The sequence below is a fragment of the Castanea sativa genome, chromosome 8, assembly GCF_040712315.1.
Source record: "Castanea sativa cultivar Marrone di Chiusa Pesio chromosome 8, ASM4071231v1".
Taxonomy (NCBI): Eukaryota; Viridiplantae; Streptophyta; class Magnoliopsida; order Fagales; family Fagaceae; genus Castanea; species Castanea sativa.
Genome location: NC_134020.1, coordinates 51,196,641 through 51,219,528, shown reverse-complemented (window position 1 = coordinate 51,219,528; position 22,888 = coordinate 51,196,641). Strand labels below are relative to the sequence as shown.

The following is a 22,888-nucleotide window of genomic DNA, read 5'->3' as shown; positions in this document are numbered from 1 at the left end:
AAGGAACAGCTATAAAATATCTAAAAGAAAGCTGCTACCACCACATTGAATGCTCTGTATCCAAATCTCTGGCCGCATTAATGAGAAAGTGATATCTAAATAGTAATTTTCAGCGTTACAGCTACTACTCAAAGACTTCAAGAAGATGCTGATAGGACAAGTATCAACACTAGCAATCTATACCTACACGTGGAGGGAAGAAATGAGAACGTAAATGAAGTATAAAATAGAAAAAGGTCCCTGAGCAAAGGGGGATCGAGAAAGAAAGAGAGAGAAACATTGTAGACTAAGAAACAATATTTGTAATTTGTCATTAAGGGAGGGAGACATATAAAGAAGAACCAGCCTCCTTGGATTTAGTCCGAGGACAATTTACTTTATACAAACTTACTTCTATTGTGATCTTGGCCCATTATAATTGACTTACAAGCTCTTAGGACCTAGATTTCAAACTCACTCTCTACAAATTCATTATATCGGGCTCATTCGACCTATTGCCTTTTCTATTTTGCGCTTAAGTACAAATTGTGTCCTTACAACAAGTCAAGTTGATCGAGCATTGATTTTCCTATTGGGTTTAAAACTTTAAATTGGTATTTGTAAATTTTTTTTGATATCGACTAATTAATGGCATAACTTAATAATTGTAGGGTCAATGGGCCTAGAAACACATATTGGGTTGGCCCAAGAGTATTTGTTGGGCTAAAAGCCCAATCTGAGGACACTGAATGGTCCGATATTGCCTTTTCTATTCTGCGCTTAAGTACAAATTGTGTCCTTACAACAAGAAACTCAAATTGATCAAGCATTGATTTTCCTAGTGGGTTTAAAACTTTAAATTGGTATTTGTAAATTTTTTTTTGATATCGACTAATTGATGGCATAACTTAATAATTGTATGGTCAATGAGCCCAGGAACACGTATTGGGTTGGCCCAAGAATATTTGTTGGGCTAAAAGCCCAATCCAAGGACACTGAATGGTCCGAGGATATGAGAATGTCAACTCACGAAGCAATACTAATAGGTAAAGAAGTGATATCCGATCAAGAATATCCAAGAAGGTGGTCCGAGGAAGAATATGTCATCTGCTATGTAAAGCCGCGGCAAAAAAATGGTTGGTTAACGTCCACAGACAATATTCTAGAAGATCATATAGGTAAGGGTAAGCATGGTATACGTGGAAGATAAGAAGAATGATGGTGTAGTATTTAAGATAAAGCTATTACCACTGCCCCGCATTGAATGCTCTACAAGTGCTTCTCTGGCCGCATTAATGGAGAAGTGATGCCTGGGCATCAGAGTTGAGCCTTACAGCTGCCTCCAAAGACTTCAAGGAAGGTGGATGGGACAAGTTTCTAAATCAGTAACCTGATCAATAGGTGGAAAATGATATAAAAGGAAGAGGAAGACGCTGAGAAAGGGGGGAGAAAAACAAAGAGAAAACACTGTATACATCACCATCCTTAGTTGTAACCTATCTTTGAAAGAGTTAATACAAATCATCATCGACTTATGTCCGAGGATAAAATTCTTTCATATAAACAGTTCCTTGTGTGTAATATTGTGATCGAACCCATCATCTTAGTTATCTAACATCACTAAAACCTAGATTTCAAGCTCACTCTCTACAAATTTCATTATATTGGGCTTTTTGAGCCTATCCACTTCTCACTGTAGGTTTGGGCGCAACTTGTGACTTTAAAATAATAATAATAATAATAATGATAATAATAATAAATTATTAGCCTCATCACACCTTTTTACTTTTATGGGTTGGTGTCATAATTTTTCATTAATGTCAATTTTTAAATTATAAGAGCATCCACAATAGTGGTGCTAAAAAGCTATTTTTAGCACCACTATATATAAAAAGAGTGTTGCAGCAGTGAAGGTATAGGTATATTTTTTACCTATCTTGCTACAATGCACAATTGTATATGGTTGTGCATTGTAGCTGAGAGCTAAAAACAATACTTTTTTATTCTCCATCCGATTAAAATACTATTTGTTTGTTGATTTTTTTTTTCTATTCTTTTTATCCAACCCGTGACTCACTCTCAATTCCCTTTGAACTCTCCAACCCGTGTCTTAACTCCCTCTGAACTCTCACCTCTCTGTCTAACCCATGCCTCCGACCCACGCCTCCGCTCAGTCCTCCATCTCACCGCTCACCCAACGCCGACAAGCCTAGTCCTCCATCTCACCGCCAATCCAAGCTCCATTGCCGACCCAAGCTTCATCGTCGATCCAAGCTCCACTGGCACCACTTTCATCGAACTCAAGAGCGCCACGAGACCAATAAACGAGGCAAAGGAATTCGGCTTTGGTGGTGTGGCTAGATTTCGTGGGTTTCTTTGGGTTTCATGGTGGCGGTTTGGCTGGGTTTCATGGTGGCTAGGTTTCGTGGGTCAATGTTGGTGTGGTTGTGTTGGTGGTGATTTGTGTGGTGGTTTTTGGCTAATTTGGATTTTTGGTAGTGGTTATGGGTGGTTGTTCTTGGCTTGCTAGTTGTTGTTGGGTGGTTGTGGGTGGTTATTCTTGGTTGGCAGTGGTTGTGGATTGTGACATTGATCGGTTTGTGATGTTTTTTTGGTGGTGAGATGTATTATTTTATTATAGTAGATATATTATTTTATTATGATGTTTATATTATTTTATTGTGTTGAAAGCTAAAATAAATCCACTGCCACTAGATATTTTGTAAAATAAGTAGGTAAAATAGATAAAGTAACTTTTTGTAATACCAAATAACTAAAAAAATAGCTCAACTATTGTGGATGCTCTAACACAACCCAAAAATTACCGATGAGTCTTGCTAAAGTAAAACTGAGAAGTTTTTTATTTTATTTTGGATAAATTTATTTTGAAGACGTAAATTAGTAAGAAAGTATCCTATTTTGTAAGCATTTTAAGTGGAGTTGAACATTTAATTTTACCAGATTGTCTCCAAATTTTGTCTATATTAAAAGTAGGATTTATGAGTATTTTTGAACTATATAAAAGTTCAATCTAAAAAGAAAAATCCTGTCGTACACAGTATAGATCACAAAGCCGACTTCATTGAAAATTTTATAATATAATCTATCATAAAAAATGCATTAATTTTGCTACAAGGCAGTGAAGGCCATTTGCTGTTGCTGTTGTTGTCACAAGAATGAAGAATCTTATCCAGACGATTCTTCCTATCTCCTAAAATTTTGCATAAGATCTGACAACGATGTCCTATACTCCTATTAATGAAATAAACTTTTACAATCACAAAAATGGCCAATCAAACTACGATAAAAAAAAAATTTAAAAACAAAGAAAGAAATAGTGACATATATTGAAGATAGGAAATGATTTAGAATGGTCCTAGTAAGATTATGCACAAGAGATTATAAAAGCACTTGAATTTTTTTGATTGAACAAACTTCGATCATGATTTAATTTTCCTCTAGCTAGTAAATATTATTTGGATTAGGCATGTGGTGTACATGTGCTAGAGATCTCTCAAAGGACCCAGAATTGAGAGTTGAGACTCCCGACAGATGGGTATAGTTCAATAATTTAGTCATTCCCAACTAACATGTAATTAAACAAAAGCTTAGGATTTTGAAATTTGAGAGCTTTCGATTTTTAAATTAAGTGTCACAACAATAACAGCTTTGAGTCTTTGACATATAGCTTAAGTGTCAAACATTTTCCCATGTTTTGTCTAGATTTCAAATGATTCTGTTTCTCAAAGCTCAATGACTCACTTCATATCTTTTGTTTCTTTTGCCGACCATAGTTTCAAATTTTCGCATGCACATAAAAAAAGTCAATTAGATTCCAGACAATTTTCCCAAAATCAAACGGGAAAATTTGTTTTTGATAAAAAATTTGAGAGGTAAAACTGATCAATGATTGATTTACCTATGCTATACTTCTAAAACCATAAACACGAATCTCAAAACCATGACCACTAGCTCTTGTAGACAGTGACATGCCTATTTGTCACCACCACCAGTCCACCACCGTACCTTCAGCGTGGACAGTGCAACCACCATGATAGATTCATATCAATATTACAAACTCCACGTACTCTCTGCCACACTGCCACACTGCCATAAAACGCAACTAAGTCTCAATTATATGTTCAATAATTCCGTGTCACTCAAAATTTGTTCACAATTATTGAGTTGTTCATTGTAGATAATAAATAAATAGAGTGATTTGGAAGCTAGGAGGTAATGACATAATTACGGGTACAGATACAATACGACAATACAAGTAATTTTTAAAAAATTATAATATGATACGACAAATAAGACACCGTTACGAAATAGAAACTATATAAGTATGACACCCTAAATGAAGTGTCTATGCATCTTAGTTTGAAAGTAATGTCAGTGATACCGGTGTCCAAATAAAAACTAATAATAACTTATCAACTTATCTATTGTGAAAACTATTGTGTTCATAGCATTAATCTTATATGTTAAAGTCAAAAGCAAATTTGAAGGGGGTAAAAACCAAATTGAGCTCTAACAATTGCACGAGAGCTTTGCTTTTTCTCTCTCTGGGAATGAATCCCATTAAAGTCGTATGTAAGACACAGGTAACCTAAGGAGTGGTAACTTTAAAGGAGATAGCAGATAAGCATCATGTCCAATTCCACTTATAGATTAATAACATAGGCATGGGGTTGCTCTCAAGGTATAACGGTTCTTTCTTCTTTTTCTTTTTCTTCTTCATCTTTTTAGTGCAAGGCAAACCATTAAAATAAAATTCCATTTTCAGTCTCAGTTGTTTAAGTAGCCAGGATTTATTAGCATTAGGTTGATGTATTAGATTACCACAATGAACTAATTTTTGGAAGCCCCCATGTAGTTCCAAACTTCCAATTACATACACAATTGAACAAAATACTCTTTGCCCAAAAAAATAAATTTGCATTTCTAGGCTATGCAATTTTATTATTATTGTACTAATGTTCAAGGGAAATGTTGCTTATAAATAATAAAAAAAATGGTCAAAGGAAAATTTTATTATTTGAGTGCATAGGTGGTATCTAGGGGAGTCACAGTCAAGAACAGGATTTGTAAATTGACTGAATGCAGAGAAAACCCATGTAGAGACAGATGATGGTTTTGAGGACTATGCATGTGCAGTGGCAGAAGTCCTTTCGGCGTGCCATTTAACAAGGACCATTAGCTATGTGTTGTGTCTCTTAATCATGGTTTGATTAGTCGAACCTTAAATCACGCTCTGTTGTGTCTTTTTTTTTTTTTTTTTTTTTTTTCCTGGGTATGAATCAAGACCTTATTAATTTTAGTTAGCTTGGGACCTATATTCTGTGACCAACTTGAGAAAAAGTGGGGAAGAGAAGATTCATGAAAAAGGCCTTATTTATAGTTTCTATGGCATGTAGTGCTTGGTTTCTCTAACATGAAAAGTTTTGTTTATTAAAAAAAATGGTCTATAATTTGGGTTCAGTGACTTGTTAAGTTTTAATCTAGTAAAGTTTTACCAGATTGGGATGGAGACCAGTAGTTGGATCACAGTGTTTTCAAATTGTCATGTTTTATGAAGGCAAAGATGGGATGTGATGAATTGTGATCCATATTGGGCTTGGAAAAGTATATTGAAGGCAGGAAAATTTTGGAAAATGGAGTTCATTGACAACATACCTTCGAGCCGATTGCTCAGGCACAATTATTTAGACTCCGTTTGGTTTGCGTTTTGGAGCTTAGTGTTTGCGTCTGGCTTCTTTTTTTTTCTTTTTTTTTTTTGACAAGCACCTAATGCACTGTTCGTAGGACATGAACAAGGCAAATGAACAGTGCACTATTCATGTGAACAGTAATCAAAATATTTTTTTTTATTGTTTTCAATTTTCAGCAAAATAAGCGGTATTCAAATACACACTTAGTACTCTCAGAATATAACAACATAATACTCTCTCTTACATGAATGGTGAATTCTATTATGATTGTATTTATGTGAGAAAAGATTATCATGTCACTGAACTCCAAGAGTATTCAATAATTTTTTTTTTTGATGAACAAGAGTTTCGAATAATTATTCGCCACACATGTCTCTCTCTCAATTTTTGATGAAATTGTTTGACATCTTCTGTATCCAGCTTCAATGAAGCTGTGGGTGCATTCGTGAGAGTCTTATTTAAGTTACTTTGGGACCATATTCTGTGACCAACTTGAGAAAAGTGGGGAAGAGATTCATGAAAGGCCTTACTTGAAGTTTGTATTATCTAGATTTGGGAGACCAATTTGAGGAACTCCTGGAGCAACTTCGTTTGTTTTTTTCCCCCATAGACACGGAACAACTTCATGTGGAATTTATTGCTTGGTTTCTCCAGGCATCATTATTTGAAGGAGAACAAGCTAACAAGAAAGTTTTGTTTATTAAACAAATGATGATTAAAAGCTTCAAGCTTCTTCTTTTTCCTTCCCTTTTCTACCCTTCCCCTTCAAAATGCACATATTTTCTCGTTGCATTTTATTTGTTATCCTAAGTAATTTTTTCTAAAGTTTTCTGGCATGAATGAAATCCAGTATAAAAAAATAAGAGACTGAACTGATTAAGCTAAATCTCAATGTGGACTCCAAATGCCATCTGTGTTTTGCTGCAGATGAGGGTGTGAACTGTGAACCATTTCTTCTTGCATTGCAGCTTAGCTAAGAGTTGTTTGGTTTGAATCTGCAAATTTTGTTTCATTCTCAATTGTGCTTGCTAGCACTTTGGGGTCTATTTGGAATCACAGGAACAAAGTCCTCTATGAGCTCTGGTAGCATCCAAGTACTAGTGTTGTTTTGTTTCTTAGCCTGTCTTTAATTTGCAGGTAATAGTCAGTTAAAATGGCAGATAGACAGACCAGGAGTCAGAAACTAAATTCTTCCTCAGCCTACTCCTCTTCAAATTAAATCTGGATGGCAAGTTCTCATCATTGTTGAAGGAGTTTGGAAAAGGTCAGGATGATGGGATGGAGTTAAGCTTCGTTTCTGCAGAGCCATTGCCTTTATGAGTAGCAGGAGCTGCAACAGACTTGTAATGCTAGAAAGTCCTGGGAAGTTGTGGCTGATATGGATGCTATCAAATTGGTGGAAAGGAAGATTTTGTTGTCTTCCACAATGTTCAGAAAAATGATCTTATCTTAAACTTCTGTGCTAATGTCAGCAGCTCCAAAATAGTTCGTGTCCATTTACTCTAATCACCAACACAACTTAACAATTTTGCTTGATTAGAGTCCCCCTACTCCAATCTCACAAACGCAAATTCAGTGATGCCAGGTCTAACAGATAAATTTTTTAATAAAAGATGAATCCCAACCTTTAACAAGAAATAGAATGTAAGCAAATGAAACCGAAACTAACCATATACAGGCAACAAAATTCATTTATCATAATAAAAGCTGATCTTACACTACTAGTTTTAGGTGAGTAGAAGGACAACATCACCTTACTGCACAACAGACTCTTCATTCGTGTGCATGTGTTAGCAACTATAAAATGTTACAAGTAATTATGTTACGGTCCTTGAGCAGCCACTGTGTACATAATTTTACAAAAAAAAAGCTATAAGTCAAGCTATCGGGGGAGACGATTCTCATGCAAATTTGTTGAACCTACATTATGGAACTGTGTTGACGCAACATTGTGAAACATTGTTGGCACCAAATTATGTAACTGCGTTGGCACCACATTATGAAACTGATTGTGTAACTGTGCAGGCCTCATGTCAGACATTTCCTGCACGAGTATAACATCAAAAATATTATAGAAATGCATTCCCTTGATGAGCCTAACCAAGCTATGTAGCTCAACACCTCATAAGAGCATTCCAGTAGTCACAACAATTGAGTAGTTTGTGGTGACCTTGAGATCTAACTGTTTACAAAACTACGAAATCTAAACAAAGTACGACTTGAAGCTAATGATTTTAAAATTCAATTTTGCATTAAAATACTGACATGCAACCAGTGTAATCAATGTTCTTGACCATATAAAAAATGTCATACCTAGTACACAAAATTCTCACTTTTGCGGGGTTTACGAGAGTTTATTGGTAGGCAGCCTTTTTTTTTTTTTTATATACATTAATAGTTTGGGGTGGGGGGATTGAACTCTAAATGTCACCAAGATGTGTCAGTTGAGCTACAAGGCTCTTGAATATTGGTAGGCGGCATTATCCCCATCCTATTTTTTAAAGACCATATACAAAAGTTAAACCCAAGGGTTGTAAAAGTTGAGGTCACATCAAACTCGGTCCATTTATCAAGGATCATGAGAGTTGCACCTTTTTTTTTATTGGTACTTACCATTACCATATACACAATCATCCACTCTTTTCTTTACTTCAACTTACCCCAGAGAGAGAGATAGAGAACATTTAGGCCCATAGACGGAGCAAGGACGATTATTATAAGTACCAGAGTTACTCCTCTCAAGCTAAGCTTGGGATTGTGCTTAATGGGTCTCATTTACTCCTCTCCTTTTTCATGATACTTACCCCGGAAAAAAAAAAAAGGGGGGGGGGGGGGGGGGGGGCAGGCTTTCTAGTTCATGATAGTCCACAAATTAGGTGCTATATTACAAGCGTAGAAGTAACAAAATCTTCACAAGTCATTGCCACCAGATCTCCAACAGCTGTGTGTGTGCGCGCGCGCACATGTGTGCACGCGCATCTGAGTGTGTGATAGAGAATTGAGTTAATTTAAATTGAAAAGAAAATTACTTTCTTTTCTTTCTTATATGCTAAATAAGTGTAATGGTGCAAGCACACATACCATTTGGAGAAATCCATCTTGTATGCCAATATTCACAGCTTCTGGCTGGGGTACCTGTTAATATAGACATGAAGCAAACATCAGTATGAAACACATTTAAAAAGTTAACAGGTCAATTATTACATTCACTAACCTTTCCTTTATTACTCGAACTATTTTCATTACTTGCCACTTCCTTCCCAGCCCCAGCTCTCCTAGGAGCCTTGTTTCCATTGGTCACTTTAGGATCAGGAACAATCTCATTAGATGAATTACCGCACTGATTCACTTCGACAGCACAAATAGCAGGAGTTGTTGAGGTCATATTTCTTGTGTCGATCTCTACAGGGTTATTCACAATTGCACATTGCTTCAAAGCTTCTTTTATTGCACAGAGTGCAATATTGTAACTCTCAGGAGACAGCGAACCTTCTTCACCCAATATAATGGCTCGTCGACACAAATCATTAAATCGACGGACCTTAGACTGCACCTCATCCAATCTTTCACCAATGCTATGCCTGCTCTTAGCAGCATTAGTCCATCGCTGCAATATATATTTAGATGGAATGTTGAACACACCAGACATTTGGAGAACAACAATGGCATGTCTGCAGAGATAACCTTTATATTCAAATGAGCGGCATGAACAATATATATCCAATTTTGATTCATTCCATTCCACTGCATAATTCTGATTATCTTCAAAATCTTTAACACTATATATTGTTGTCGTCTCATCTTCATTTTCTTTCTTCAGATGACAAGCAGCTGCTCCCAAAACCTCAACTTGGAATTTCTTGAAAATTTCATGTGTGTACACTAGTGACATCTGTTTTTCAAATGGAGATGGAGACTTCAACTCAGGTGTTTCATGCCATGCATCAAAATTTGCTTTTGCTTCCTCTTCATACCTATCTTCAAGAATTTCCCTGTATCGTTTCATAAAATCTATCAATGAAGTCTCCCCTTGGATATATTTGTCAAACACAGAGTTTAAGCTCTCTGAGCGTAAAGGTGTAGACAGCCCAGCAAAAGATAAATCTTTCATAAAAGTAGGCACCCAATGTGTGCGATCCTCATACAAGGACTGAACCCATTCAAGCTCTCTAAGATTAAATCTGTTGATCAGTTTCCACCATCTCCTTTCAAATTGTTCCTCTGTCCATGACTTATAGATACATTTATTAAATTTTGCCATAAAAGTATCGTACCACATGCTCAAAAATTCAAGCTGTCTAGGGATCTTTTCCAATACATGCCACAGACAATAACAATGATGCGTGCCTGGAAAGATTGCAGCAACAGCTACTTTTATGGCATTGTTTTGGTCAGAGAGTATTACTCTTGGAGCTCGTTCCCCCATCGCTATTAACCATGTTTGCATTAACCAAACAAAAGTATAATGTGTCTCATCTGCAATCAATGCACAACCAAGCAATGTGGGTTGAATATGATGGTTAACTCCAATAAAAAACACCAATGGAATTTTATACTTGTTTGTGAAATATGTGGTGTCAAAAGAAACCACATCACCAAAGGTAGTATAATCTTCCACGCCTTTGGCATCCACCCAAAACACATTTCTCAGTCGATGCTCTTCATTCAAATCAACTGCATAGAAGAACCTTGGATTCTCTTCCTGCATATGCATAAAATGTTCAAGTAGTATTTGAGCATCCCCAGGTTCTAAAACCAAACTCCGTCCCTTATCATGCTGATTTCTCATATAACTCTCTAAGCAATCAACATTCTGATAGGCACTGAACAACTTGGATACTGCTGTTAAATTTTTCCGTCTTCGTACTCGAACATCATTCTTAAGTGGATCAGCATTTCTGTGACTTCGAAAGAAATGTGCCTGTGCAGGCAAAAGCTCATGATTATGCTCCTTCACAAAACTATATATATACCACTTTCCATTTGGTCTTCTTTTTACATGCATGCTTGCTTTACAACCAATTTTTGGAGAAGGTCGTGGATTGATGGCATCATCAGATTGCTGCTTATTTCCATATCTTATGCACGAAAATTTTGCATCAATAAATTCCCTTGATGCCCTAGACCGACGACTGCTTAATTTGGCAGTGCCAAATCCCACGGACTTAGCATATTCTTTGTAAAATGTATACGCATCTTCATGCGAATCAAATTCCATGTCATCACGAGGCTCTATAATTGCATTATCCATGATGACATTAGAATCCATGATTGTTGTGGGAATATTCAGATCCACCTTACACTTCAACTTCAAAATTGCTCAGAATTTATCTAACGTAATTCATATGATGTCCCATAAATATTGTACAGAATCTCCTCCCATGGGGAGAGTATAAATTTCCATCTCACTGATAACATTAGCAAAGCACCTGAAACAAAGGGACATATTTTTTTTCCATCAGAATCAATACAAACTAATTTACAGTTTTTTTAGGCAGATTATTTATCCAATAAACTGATTCTAAAATACATTACATTAATGCAGCCATTGAATGCACAGAATTGGAATTGATTTGGAATTCTTATCATGTGGAATTACAGCTCAATGACTGAAAATTTTACAACTTTATAACTCAATTGTATAAATCAATCATGGAATCATATGATTTTGCCTCTACATGCTATATCTTCTTTTAGCATGCTCACGCACATGCACAAATGGCACTGCTTTTCATACCATGCTGGTTTAAAATACCTCCAAGACCTTCACATATCAGGTTCAGAGGTACCCATCACTTTACTTGTTCTGTCCTCCACCCCCCCCCCCCCCCCCTTTGGTTTTTTTATATTTTCTGAACATGTATCATATCACCTTCTTAATTAAACACGCAATCAAGTCTCTAGCTAAAAACTCAAAACAGAATAGATGAAATTATTCTTATGGCTAGTAAAGCATCCAGGAAACTTCATGTCAGAAACACAAGGAACTAACTTATCACATTTTTCAACATAGACTCTTACTTCCCCCCACCCCAAATACATAATAGACAACTTGTTAACAACTAAGATATATACTAATTTTTTTTTGATAATTTGATAGTTGAGGGAGAGGGGATCTGACGCCTAGATATCTCCATTGAAAACACCACGATGTGCTAGTTGACTTTAAAATGTTTGTCCCTCTTCTCATCCTTCCCTTTTTCTCCTCATATGGTGTTCCTCCTTCAAAAGAAGATGCTACGGAAGCTCCACCACCACAAAGGAAACATTATCGTCACCAAAACCAATATCAACCCATCAACTTGTTACATCCATTAAGCTCATCCATTGCCAGATTACATACTGCTCGCCCCAATTGTAATCAAAAAGCTGATTATTGCAGCAAAAATATTCCCACTAAAAGACACAACCCAATCTAGTTCAGGCAACTAAAAGAGTAACAACATGACCTTGCATCAGCTGCCCATGCCACAAAGGCACAAACCAGCCCTTTTTTGTGAAATAACCTACTCATTTACAATCACCAATTAACATCAAGAAACAACCTACCATGTTCGTTCTTTTTTTTTTCTATAAGTTACCATGTTGAATCATACTCGGAGACAACTTTTTTGCCAATGCAATATAAACACGGTGGTTACAACTGAAGACATCAAGAGAGGTGTGAAGCCTCGGGGGTCTTATAGTCAACCTATTCAAACCGACTTCCTTTTAATGTTTTTGCAACTTTGCTTCTTACCAAATTGACCATCTTCCTAAAACACCACCCCTCCATCATCCTAATAACCACCAATGGTCATCTTGCTCCAAATACCACCAAACCATCCTGCCTAACCATCTCCCAAAGATATATTGCATTCAGGTTCAACAATGCATGGCGCACAGAAAATTGTGATGGACTACACATCATTTCTGATAGTTTTCTCAGAAAAACAAATTTAGGACATGGTGTTTCACTGCAGAAATGAAATTAGCACACAATTGCTTCCTATATCACTAAAATGAACCCTGTCTTCATTCTCTTCACCTTTGTTAAAATTCCATTTCTCAATTTCCTTTAACTCCACTAATTAATCCTAGTTATTTACCATAACCCAATTCACTTCCATTCAAAAAGCTACAATTTTTACACTAACTCGCTCTATCTACACAAATTAACATTAACCTTCAAATTGCAACAACAAAAGTATAGTTTCCAAAGAAAATTGAATCATTACACTACAATAACTCAAAATTAACAAATACATATTCCAATTTCAAAATTTGACAAAAGTTCAAAATAAACCAAAATTCAACGTAATTGTGCTCAAAAAAGTTTACCTTCAAATTTCTCAAACATTCTCCAATCAATCCCACCGAAAAATGAAGCAATCAGGGTTCCAAAAGACGCAGAATCAGAGAGAGATTTAGAGGTACAGAAACAGAGAGAGATTAGGGTTAGGGTTAGGGTTTGGGTCTGTGAAAGAGGAAGAAGGGAGAATAGGGTTCGGTTTGATCAAACTTGGGGACTCGCTTTGTGCTTCAACGAAGAGCAACTCGTCTTGTGGTGATGCCACGTGGCACTTGTGGGTGTTATGGTAATTTTGTTAAGCTAAGGTGTAGGGTTGTTTTGGTAACAAAAAATGCGAGTGGATTTTGCAAGTGGGCAATGCTTTTACTACATTTATTTATTTTTGAAAATTGCAATTTACAAACCCATAAGTTTGTGTCAATTTTGATTTTGGCCTCCAAATTTTTAAAATTTTGATCCACTTTCTTAACATTTGGTCCTTAATGTTATTTCCAAATTATACTCCCTCTCTCTCTCTCACCAACCATGGGGCCCACCCCTCTACGAGAGAGGGGAGGAAAGGAATATAGCCCGGGATTATACAAAAATTTTCCTTTATAGAGGAGTGCAAGACTCACCTTTCTACAAAGGGAGAGGAGTATAATCTACGCTCCGTTTGTTGTAATGGAAAACCTTGTGTAAAAATAGTTTTCCTTATTTTTCAGTGTTTGGTAGCATAAAAAAAGATGAGTCAAAGGAAAACTATCTTTGGTCAACATAAAAAGTATGGCTTATTTTTGGAGATTGTTTTCCATTAAATTTTTTTTGAAAACAACTCTATCTCACAGCAAACTAAATAATGGAAGTTATGAGGTTGTTTTTCAACTCATTTAAAATTGTTACCAAACATTGAAAAATGAGATAATTTTATAGAAAATACTTTTTAGAAAATAACTCATTTTCTTAAAAATATCATTGTTGAAACAAACAGAGCGTAAGATTATATAATAATTTTCCTTTATAAAAGCTATTATTGTGTAGTCTATAACTATATTCCCTCCTTCTCATAGAGAGATGAGTCTATCCCCACATTATACTTTCCCCTTTTGAGAATAATTTATTGTGGAATTCACTTAATAAAAAGTTTTTATAAATTGATAAGTGTGACTAAAGAGATCACTGAAGTGAGAAGAAGAACTCAAAATTTAGTTTTATTGGCTCTACACCCAATAAAATTTGTTGCCAAATTCTGACACAAACAAAAATAATTTTACATAAAGTTGTTTGTGCCTGACGTTATTTGACATTGCTCTAGAGTCTAGACATGCAAAATAAAGATGCCTCATCAGTCATCACTCCTAAACGACACTGTCTTGCCAAATGTGGAGAAAAAGCAAACTAAGCCAAATGAAAACGACATTGTTCTCAATTGATCCAAAAGGGAAAATTCACGAGATTTATGATAAAAGAGATTCATAAAAAAATCATCCTCTTTATTTGTAAAATCACGTTGTTCTCACGACATAAGATATTCTTATGAAATTACGAACAAGCATGGTAGATTACTAGATTCTTATGAAATCACATTGTTTTTAGCTATTCTATTATTAATTAATAATTTAAACTGCCTTCACTTGTAAAGATTGAGGTTATGTGTGTTGATTTTGACTTGCTATAAAATGTTTTCAAGTTTAACTAAATTTTTCAACAAAACAAACGCCTAAAAATTTGGATTTTTGTTTTTCTAAATAAAACAAACGAAACAATAATGATTTTATTAAGTAAAGCTATAATTATGACTTTGACAAAACAAGTTTACATTTTAAAATTTTTTTATTCTAATTATATTATAAGTGGTGTTTTTTTTGTAAATATTAAAAAAAAATTAAATGTCTATTTAAAATTAAATATGAGTTTGAATTGAATATTAAAAGCTTAAAAGGATAATAGAAATTAATTGAATTTTTTTAAAAAAAAATATCTTGATAAATTTGTTATTAACCATAAACAAAATATAACTTTCATTACTTTTTTTTATTTCTTAATTAGTAATTTTGCTAATAAGAAGAAAGTATTTCAGAAAATAAAGTATAAACACTTAGATAAATACTGTATTACTTAAAGGTGTTATATATCCACTTTTGAACTCAAGTGTCAAGTGGGCAACTATATTTTATAGCCTTTAAAAACTTGACTCTTTTTTGTGGCAAATCACTTACAGAGAACAAGTGATAAACTTAACGATCAGGACGATAATATGAGCAAAATCTTAATGAAAATCACAATGATCTCAAGTGTCAAACTATCAAAAAATAACAATAAATATACAAAATGACTTCTTTTTTTGCTTGAAAACCAAATTAACCTTCATTAACTAGCAGAAACAAACACAAAATCTTTCCCCCAAGCATCCCAAATATCAGTCAAGAGGGAGGGATTATTACAGCAAAAACATACTATTACATCACAATAATACTTAGCTAGATTATGATGAGCCACAAAGTTTTCTCTTTTAATCCAAGAGAGAGATGGAACAACTAGAGAAAAAGGCTTTAAGCTCCAGGAAGCCATGCAGCAGATTATTAATATTGTTGATGACTTTAATGCAGATTCACGAATCTCCTCCAATAATATATAATATTGTGGATTTCTTTTGTGAGATCAAGTTGCATTGATAATATACCAATGTCTAGCTAACACACACGCACACATATATATACATATATATATACATATATATACATATATATATACATATATATATATATATATACACCAACGAAAACTACCTTTGTTATATATTTTGTTTTTTGATCACTTTGAACTTATTTAACTTAATTTCTTTATATATATATATATATATATATATATATATATATATATATTTAACTTTCTGCAACTCTTCAACAATAACGGAGTCCTTAGTCTTCACATGTGTTGGTGGAGAAAAACCAAACTCAGGTGGACCATATCTAAGTTTCAAAAAGTCAATTGTTATTGCTTAAAAGTTATAGCCAGCCTGCCTAAGTTATTGGGCTTCCAGCAATTCACATATATATGTCTTGCTTAAAATCAAGCAAGAAAGATACGGAGTCCTCGGCAGCAAGTTAAATCAATGTATAATTATTGTTTGCATAAACAGCAATCATTAAGCTATGAACTAAATTCTTCTATAAAAAAATGAAGTTTTTTTTCCAAATTCAATAATCTTTCTAATCATACACATAAAGTCAAGATGGATGACTAATAAGTAGAAATATTATAACAAAAACAAAATCAATATCATATACTTTAATGTGATAAGCAAGCTATTTGATTACGATAAGGAATTAGATAATTAAGCTCCGTCATTATTGCTCCTCTGAACTACTACTTGACCATGATCTAGCTATTTATAAATATTTTAAGAAATGACCCGTGAACCAAAAAAGAATTCAAGAAATAATTAATAAACCATCATGAACATGTACATCATAAGGCATGCAAAACGCCAAAAATTAAATTATGTAACAATTAAAAGTTTGGATCTCCAGAAAATATGTGGTTTTGTCCTAATAATGTATTGCTTAAGTTATTTTATCATAGGGTCATTCTCAGTTTCTTGTCAATCTAAATCAGAAATTGGACAGTTCAAGTGCTTTAACCCTAAAGTCTGGCTAGGTTTTATAGATGTGGGGTATGAAAACAATGGTGTGGGGCAGGTACTGTACTGAGGTCCCAAAGAAAGAGAACGAATTCAATATGTCATTATTTATTTCCATATAAAGATGATGCCCTTGAAAATTAGCAATGCCTATTGATGATGGGGAAATTTGAAAGTGCCATTAAGTATTAATAATGCACACCATTTTCTTTTTCATTGATGTGACTTAGCTTTAGATTAAAAGAAGTGTTACGTTCATAACATTTTCACACTATTTTCACAACAAATTATAAGTAACAAAGTGTTAAAAAACGTATAAATAAACTAGATTAACAGATCTTGTTTGTGAGTTGGAAAGTGTTAAAAGTCTAATAAATAAATTTCTTTTACAAAAAAGTGACACAGAAAGAGCAAAAGGAATGTGTGCTAAAGAGAAAAGGTAACACTTTGAGACTCAACAAAAACATCCCTAATACTACAAAGTGCAAAGTGGAATATGCTTTAAAATTCAATCATGTTATGTACGAAGGACACAAATATGCTACATTTGGAAGCCTATCATGAATGAAAAGAGGAATAAGAGTTTATCTTATGCACCCACTAAGTTGAACAACCGTGAGAGTTACTAGCTTTTTCTTTTTCAGCTTTAAAGGTGGTTTTGAATCAATTTTCATGAATTTATAAATACAATCAAAGTATATTTGGTTTTGAGAATTTAGAAAAATAATGTCTATGATGAATGACAATCCTTCTAAAAAGAGATGATGCATCAAGTATTGTTAAGAATAAAGCACGATTGTTAAATATTAGTAAGAACGAAAAAGAAAAGAAAAAAGTAGGTGATTGGAATTCGGAATACAAAGTTTACTACATAAATTAAATAAACCGTCGATAATAGTGGCTCGTCATAATTAGGAGATTGAGTTATAATTAGCTAACACTACTTTGAATCTAATTGTCAATGACTACAGATTAATTTGCGTTGAATTACAGTATTCTTAGTTTCTTACCTCTAACAAGCTTGCAGATTTGTATGCAAGAATGGGATGCTATCATTTTGAATCATTTGTCATTTTGGATAAGCCTTGGACCTTTTGGCTTTTATTTTAATCTTTGATGTTTCTAATATCATTTTTTTTTTCCTTGGATGAAAAAAAAAAGGGTATTTAGTGTAGACTCACCAATCTCAAGTCATGTGACAATAATGAATAATATCACATACTATCACTCAAACCGCTCAATAAGTGAATAAGTATAAAAATCCAATATTCTAATTGGATGTGTTTAATTGTATAATGATCTTTGGTTCTTTAACACTGATAACTTCCTGAGAACACTATATGATAACTTCTTAACAAAAGTAACAAAACATCTTCTATAACACTAGATAATAAAGTATCTGAATATTGCAAAAAACAAAAACAAAAACAAAACCAAACAAAAAGTAGTTGAATATTGCGCATTATCTAGGGGAAAATACACCATATTTCGGGTGCATGTTTCCTCTCACTCACAACTGATAGGACTCACCAGTGGTGAGTGTGAGAAAGTATACTCAAAATAGGATATACTTCCTCGTTATCTAGCTACTTGAGCAAAATCTGCATTAATTACACAAAAGAATTTATTGTATTAGGTATTGAAATTTTAGTAGACAACACCTAGGTCCTTTCAAAATTTGGAAACAACAACCCCGACTAAAATAGGCTTTTGCCCTTTTTTTAAAAAAAATATCCAGCAAAATGTCTCATGTCTGAAACTAATTAGGAAAATGCCCCTATTTTGAAACTCGATTTTCTAAAAATCAAGTTTTAAATGTATAACTTGATTTTTGGAACATCGAGTTATAGCAAACGTGAACTTTGAAAAAAAAAATTTCTGGAACTTGAGTTCCATGTGAAGTACTCAAATTCATGGAACTCGTGTTTCACTTGAATTTTTTCAAGGAACTCGAGTTCCATAATTTTTTTTTTTTTTTTTTCAATTCGCTATAACTCGATTGTCCAAAAATCGAGTTTTAAATTGAAACTCGATTTTTAGAAAATCGAGTTTCAAAACAGGAGTATTTCCCTAAATAGTTTCAAATATGAAGCATTTGCTAAAAAGTTTTGACAAAAGGGATAAATGCTCATTTTCTCCCAACAACCCCTCTTATATAAGACATCATCGGGTTTGACAGTTTGTAATATAATTTAATCTCTATGTGAAACCAAAAAAAAAATTATTATTATTATTATTTTGTCATGAAAGGTCCCTAGTTAGTTACTGAACCCACCAAATTTGATTAATCCTTAGATTAGATTTATGTCATGCTGATTACTTTTGTTGCAACCTTTTGTGAAAACTCGGTTTTACCTAACAAAGTGATTGCCGTGACTAAATTAATTCCAAAAATTAGAAAAAGAAAAACTTTTAAGACAATGACACCATTTCAATTAGATACCCAAATGGGCCCAAAATTCCTCATATGTCACTAGGTGGCAACACAAGAATAAAAAGCACTAAACTTTTCACATCATCGAGATGGTTCACACTTTGAGTATACAACATTATCTCTAACTTTTTTTTAATTTAATTTATTTAGAAGTGCTTAACCTTCACTCAATGGGGTTGTCATTTAGTGATTTGATTAACATGACCAAGATCTAAAACGAAGTTTTTAATTAAGGTTATAATCACATTTAGAGATTCGAATTGGCTATGATGATGACCTCTGACAATAATTAAACTTTTTATTAACGGTCAACTTAATTGATACTTAAATGTAATGACACGTGCATTAGCACCTTAAGCTAAAAAAAAATTAACTTTTCCGAAAGCTTAAAGTAAAAGATTTTTGGGAAAAAGTACCTTGATTTGAGTACCCCTTTCATTTAAGCTACGCAGAATCTTTTCTTTTTTTTTTTCCTTTTTCACTTTAACTCATGCAAATTTTTCATCTACCCCTCCGTCACATTTAGTTTATCCTGTCTAAAAAGTCAAATTTTTTAAGGGAACATTATTTATTGTCTTATCTAACTTTTAAAACTGTATTAGTTTCCAAAACTACCCTTAAATAAATTTATCAAAAAATTGAATTTCTTTTCAAATGGAGTAGTTTTGAAAATTAAATAGGGATATAATAAGAACATTAGTAAATTAATGATTTTTATTATTAGAAACAGGACAATATTTTGGGATATTCCAAAATGGAATAGAGGACAAACTAAGTAGGACGGAGGGAGTATTTTACACATAAAAAAAAAAAAAACTATTTTTTCTATTTACACACCTATTTTTATAAAACACTCATATCAGTTTATCTATTCTACACATCTATTCAATAAATCGTTCATTCTTTTACAATTTCTTATTATTTCCTCACTCATTACCCCTCTCTCTCACAAACCCAACACTATCAAAAAATACTAAAATATTAAATGCACGAGTTACAGTAACCGTGCATATATACACGGTTACTATAGCACTTGTGCATTTATACACAATTTTATACCCACTAATGTGGGTTTTTTTGTGTGCTTAAAATGTGTAAAATTGACTATTTTTTTGTATTTTGTAAGATTATACACGATCTGATGCAATTGCTCTTAGAGCCATGGCCATATTGTCATCTAGCTAATTAAGGAGGTGCTTGGTACTGTTATTAAAATAACAATTTTTAGTGTTTAAATAACATTACACGTATTTTTATATACTTTTTCACCCACACGTATTTTTACAAAACAACAACAACAACAACATTACTATAAATTTCTTACCAAATGGACCCTAAATTGTGATTTGTGAAGCAATGTTAAAAGTCACAAAAAATTTCACATCATTTTTCGCAATTGACTTAACATGTTTTTTTTTCGTTTTTATTTGAACTAACTACCCAGCATCATTTTTTCCATCTATCACTAATAATTAGCCACATTAGTCAAGTGTTAAATTTTGAATTAAAAATTTTTTTTTCATACAATTTCTCTAAATTTTGCATGTCAAGCTTTGAAAAAGTTATGGAAAACAAATAAACAAAACCTTGAATGGCTGACTTTTTTTTTTTTGAGGAAGAATGAATTGCTGACTTAAATTCAATCAACTGTGCTAAAAAATAAATATATATACTCTCGTTTAAATAATGTGTCAATCTTTAGACCTTTTTCTTTTGAAGAAAAATATAATAATATAGTAATGTTCTTGAAGTTAATTTTGTACAATACCTTTCACAATCCCTTTCTCCACTTCTTCTTCTTCAAACGAGTTATCATTGATCATACAAAATTTATGGTCAGGGACGTCCTTGGGCCCATAAGCATCCTATCCTCGTAGCCTGGACAACCCCACCACCAAGAATGGTGAAAATTTATATGATTGGTTGCTTCTAAGTTCTAAGATCCTCTCTGGTATCCATGAAAAAAATTAAATTAAAAAAAAAAAAGTTTTATGTGGTGGAGAACCTACTATGCAACCATTTGGTAATGAAAGAGTAAAGAGTTTTGTAACTCAAGTTTTGGTATTTTTAACAAAAATGTTTAAGATTTAAATTCCTCTTATCTTGACTATCAAATTATAAAATTAAAAAAAAAAATTTAAAAACATTGTAAGGATTAGTATCAGCCGAGAACATTTGGTTTTAGTTAAGGACACTTAGGAAGTCTCAACTTTTTTTTTTTAAAAAAAAAAAAAAAAAGGATAGAAAGGACAACTTGAGTTGATGTCTTTTACTTAGACATGGTCATAATAACACCCTACCAATTAATTCCAGGCCTACAAGAGTAAGGAATTCGATACATCACTGTACACTCAAGTCTCTTCTTGACTTGTATTTGTGATGGTAGGAACTAGAAAGTAGGAACCTCTCGAGTCTCTTGACTAGGGAGTGAGAGGCTGAGGTTTGTCAGGTAAACCAAAAAAATGAATTCACCCTCAAATTTGTTGACAACCCATAAAGGTGACAGAGTAAAGGACTAGACATATGGGTACCTTGATGTGTATAAAAAATTCATAATCATTTATGTACTGTTGATATGTACTAATTAATAAAATAAAATGTACCAGACAAACGTCTGCTGCTGAGTTGGCTTGTTTAGTCTATTAATCTCTACATCACAACTTATTTTACAATCATATATTTTTCAAAAGATGTGAAATCTACCACAAATTTAATATTTTTATTATGTACATAATAATAATTAAAAGGTTACATTAAGCACTAAAGCAAAGTTTTGTTGGCAGAGAAGGTATGGGCTTTTCTTTTTTATATGCACTAAACATAAATGAATAATTGTAAGGACAAAGCAAATCTGCCTTAACTTTGGAAAAAATTAATAATATTATGATTAAGAAAGGGATAGCTTTGTCCTTTATTTGAAGGGTGTCTAATTTTTTATTTAAGGCCCCAAAAGTATAGAAATGCAAAGGTGTGTATAAAGTATAGAACTCCGCATGCACTAAAGTTCCCCCACTATGTAGCAAATAAATTATACTTTTTCCTCTTTGTACAAAATTAAATTCCCAACATATATATATATATGGTACTTGGGCATTAGAGCAAAAAATAATTCACTCTAAAGTTAGAAATCCAATAAAAATTATTATTTTTTATCTCTCTCCAAAAGTGATGGAGGTTTATATTTTTTTGGGATTGTTTGGTGGAGAGAGGAAGGGTGTTGAAGGTCCACTTTATCCCACAATATAGTTTTTGTTCATTTGTTTGGTTACTTGATTTTGCTTAAAGCCAAAGGTGTTCATATAATATTGTAATTTCAGGGTCCATGTATATCGCAAGAAGGGCACCACTACTTATGTCCATTCATATTGCAAGTTTGATCAAACATTCCCAAATCTTAGCTTATTATATATTATAAGAAAACTAATGATTTCTCTTCCTCTGTTTTCAGAGGAATTTGAAGCTTAATTGGGGGAAAGAGAAAATAAAATATGGATATTACTTTATAATGCAATCATACCTTGTTGCTTTTAGGCTTGTAATCATAGTTATTAATAGATTAATATGTGAAAATGAATATATATATATATATATATAAATTTTATGGGTTTTCTGTTTTAATAAAATTTTTAAACCAGCCATTAAAAGGGAAAATAAAAAAAGAAAAGCAGATAAATGTAGGTACAGGTATAGTACGGATTTAAATGAAGATTTTGACACTTAAATAAAGTCTATATCAAATTAATTATTTATTTTAGTATATTTTAATTTAACAGTATATTTATGTTATCGGCGTATAATTCCACAAGATATTATAAATAAAAAAAATACAACCAAGTTTTTAATATATCCTT

At 33.2% G+C, this 22,888-nt stretch overlaps 1 protein-coding gene across 1 annotated transcript; it reads right to left on the bottom strand.

Moving 5' to 3' along the window:
- Window positions 1–7,363: 7,363 nt before the first annotated feature.
- LOC142607816 (protein FAR1-RELATED SEQUENCE 4) lies at window positions 7,364–13,200 on the bottom strand. Its single transcript, XM_075779452.1, has 4 exons — window positions 13,011–13,200; window positions 8,905–11,119; window positions 8,772–8,825; window positions 7,364–7,734 (listed from the first exon to the last, which is right to left on the bottom strand). The coding sequence occupies exons 2-4, from the start codon at window positions 10,957–10,959 to the stop codon at window positions 7,573–7,575; spliced, it is 2,271 nt and encodes a 756-aa protein (XP_075635567.1). The 5' UTR covers window positions 10,960–11,119; window positions 13,011–13,200; the 3' UTR covers window positions 7,364–7,572.
- Between the last annotated feature and the right edge of the window lie 9,688 nt (window positions 13,201–22,888).

Bases quoted from the DNA above. Each gene is read 5' to 3' on its own strand.
- LOC142607816 (XM_075779452.1), bottom strand. From the start codon at position 10,959: ATGGATTCTAATGTCATCATGGATAATGCAATTATAGAGCCTCGTGAT. The intron at 8,826-8,904 runs GTTAGTGAATGT...CTATATTAACAG, and splicing joins GTTCGAGTAATAAAGGAAAG to GTACCCCAGCCAGAAGCTGT. The intron at 7,735-8,771 runs GTATGTGTGCTT...ATACTCGTGCAG, and splicing joins AAGATGGATTTCTCCAAATG to GAAATGTCTGACATGAGGCC.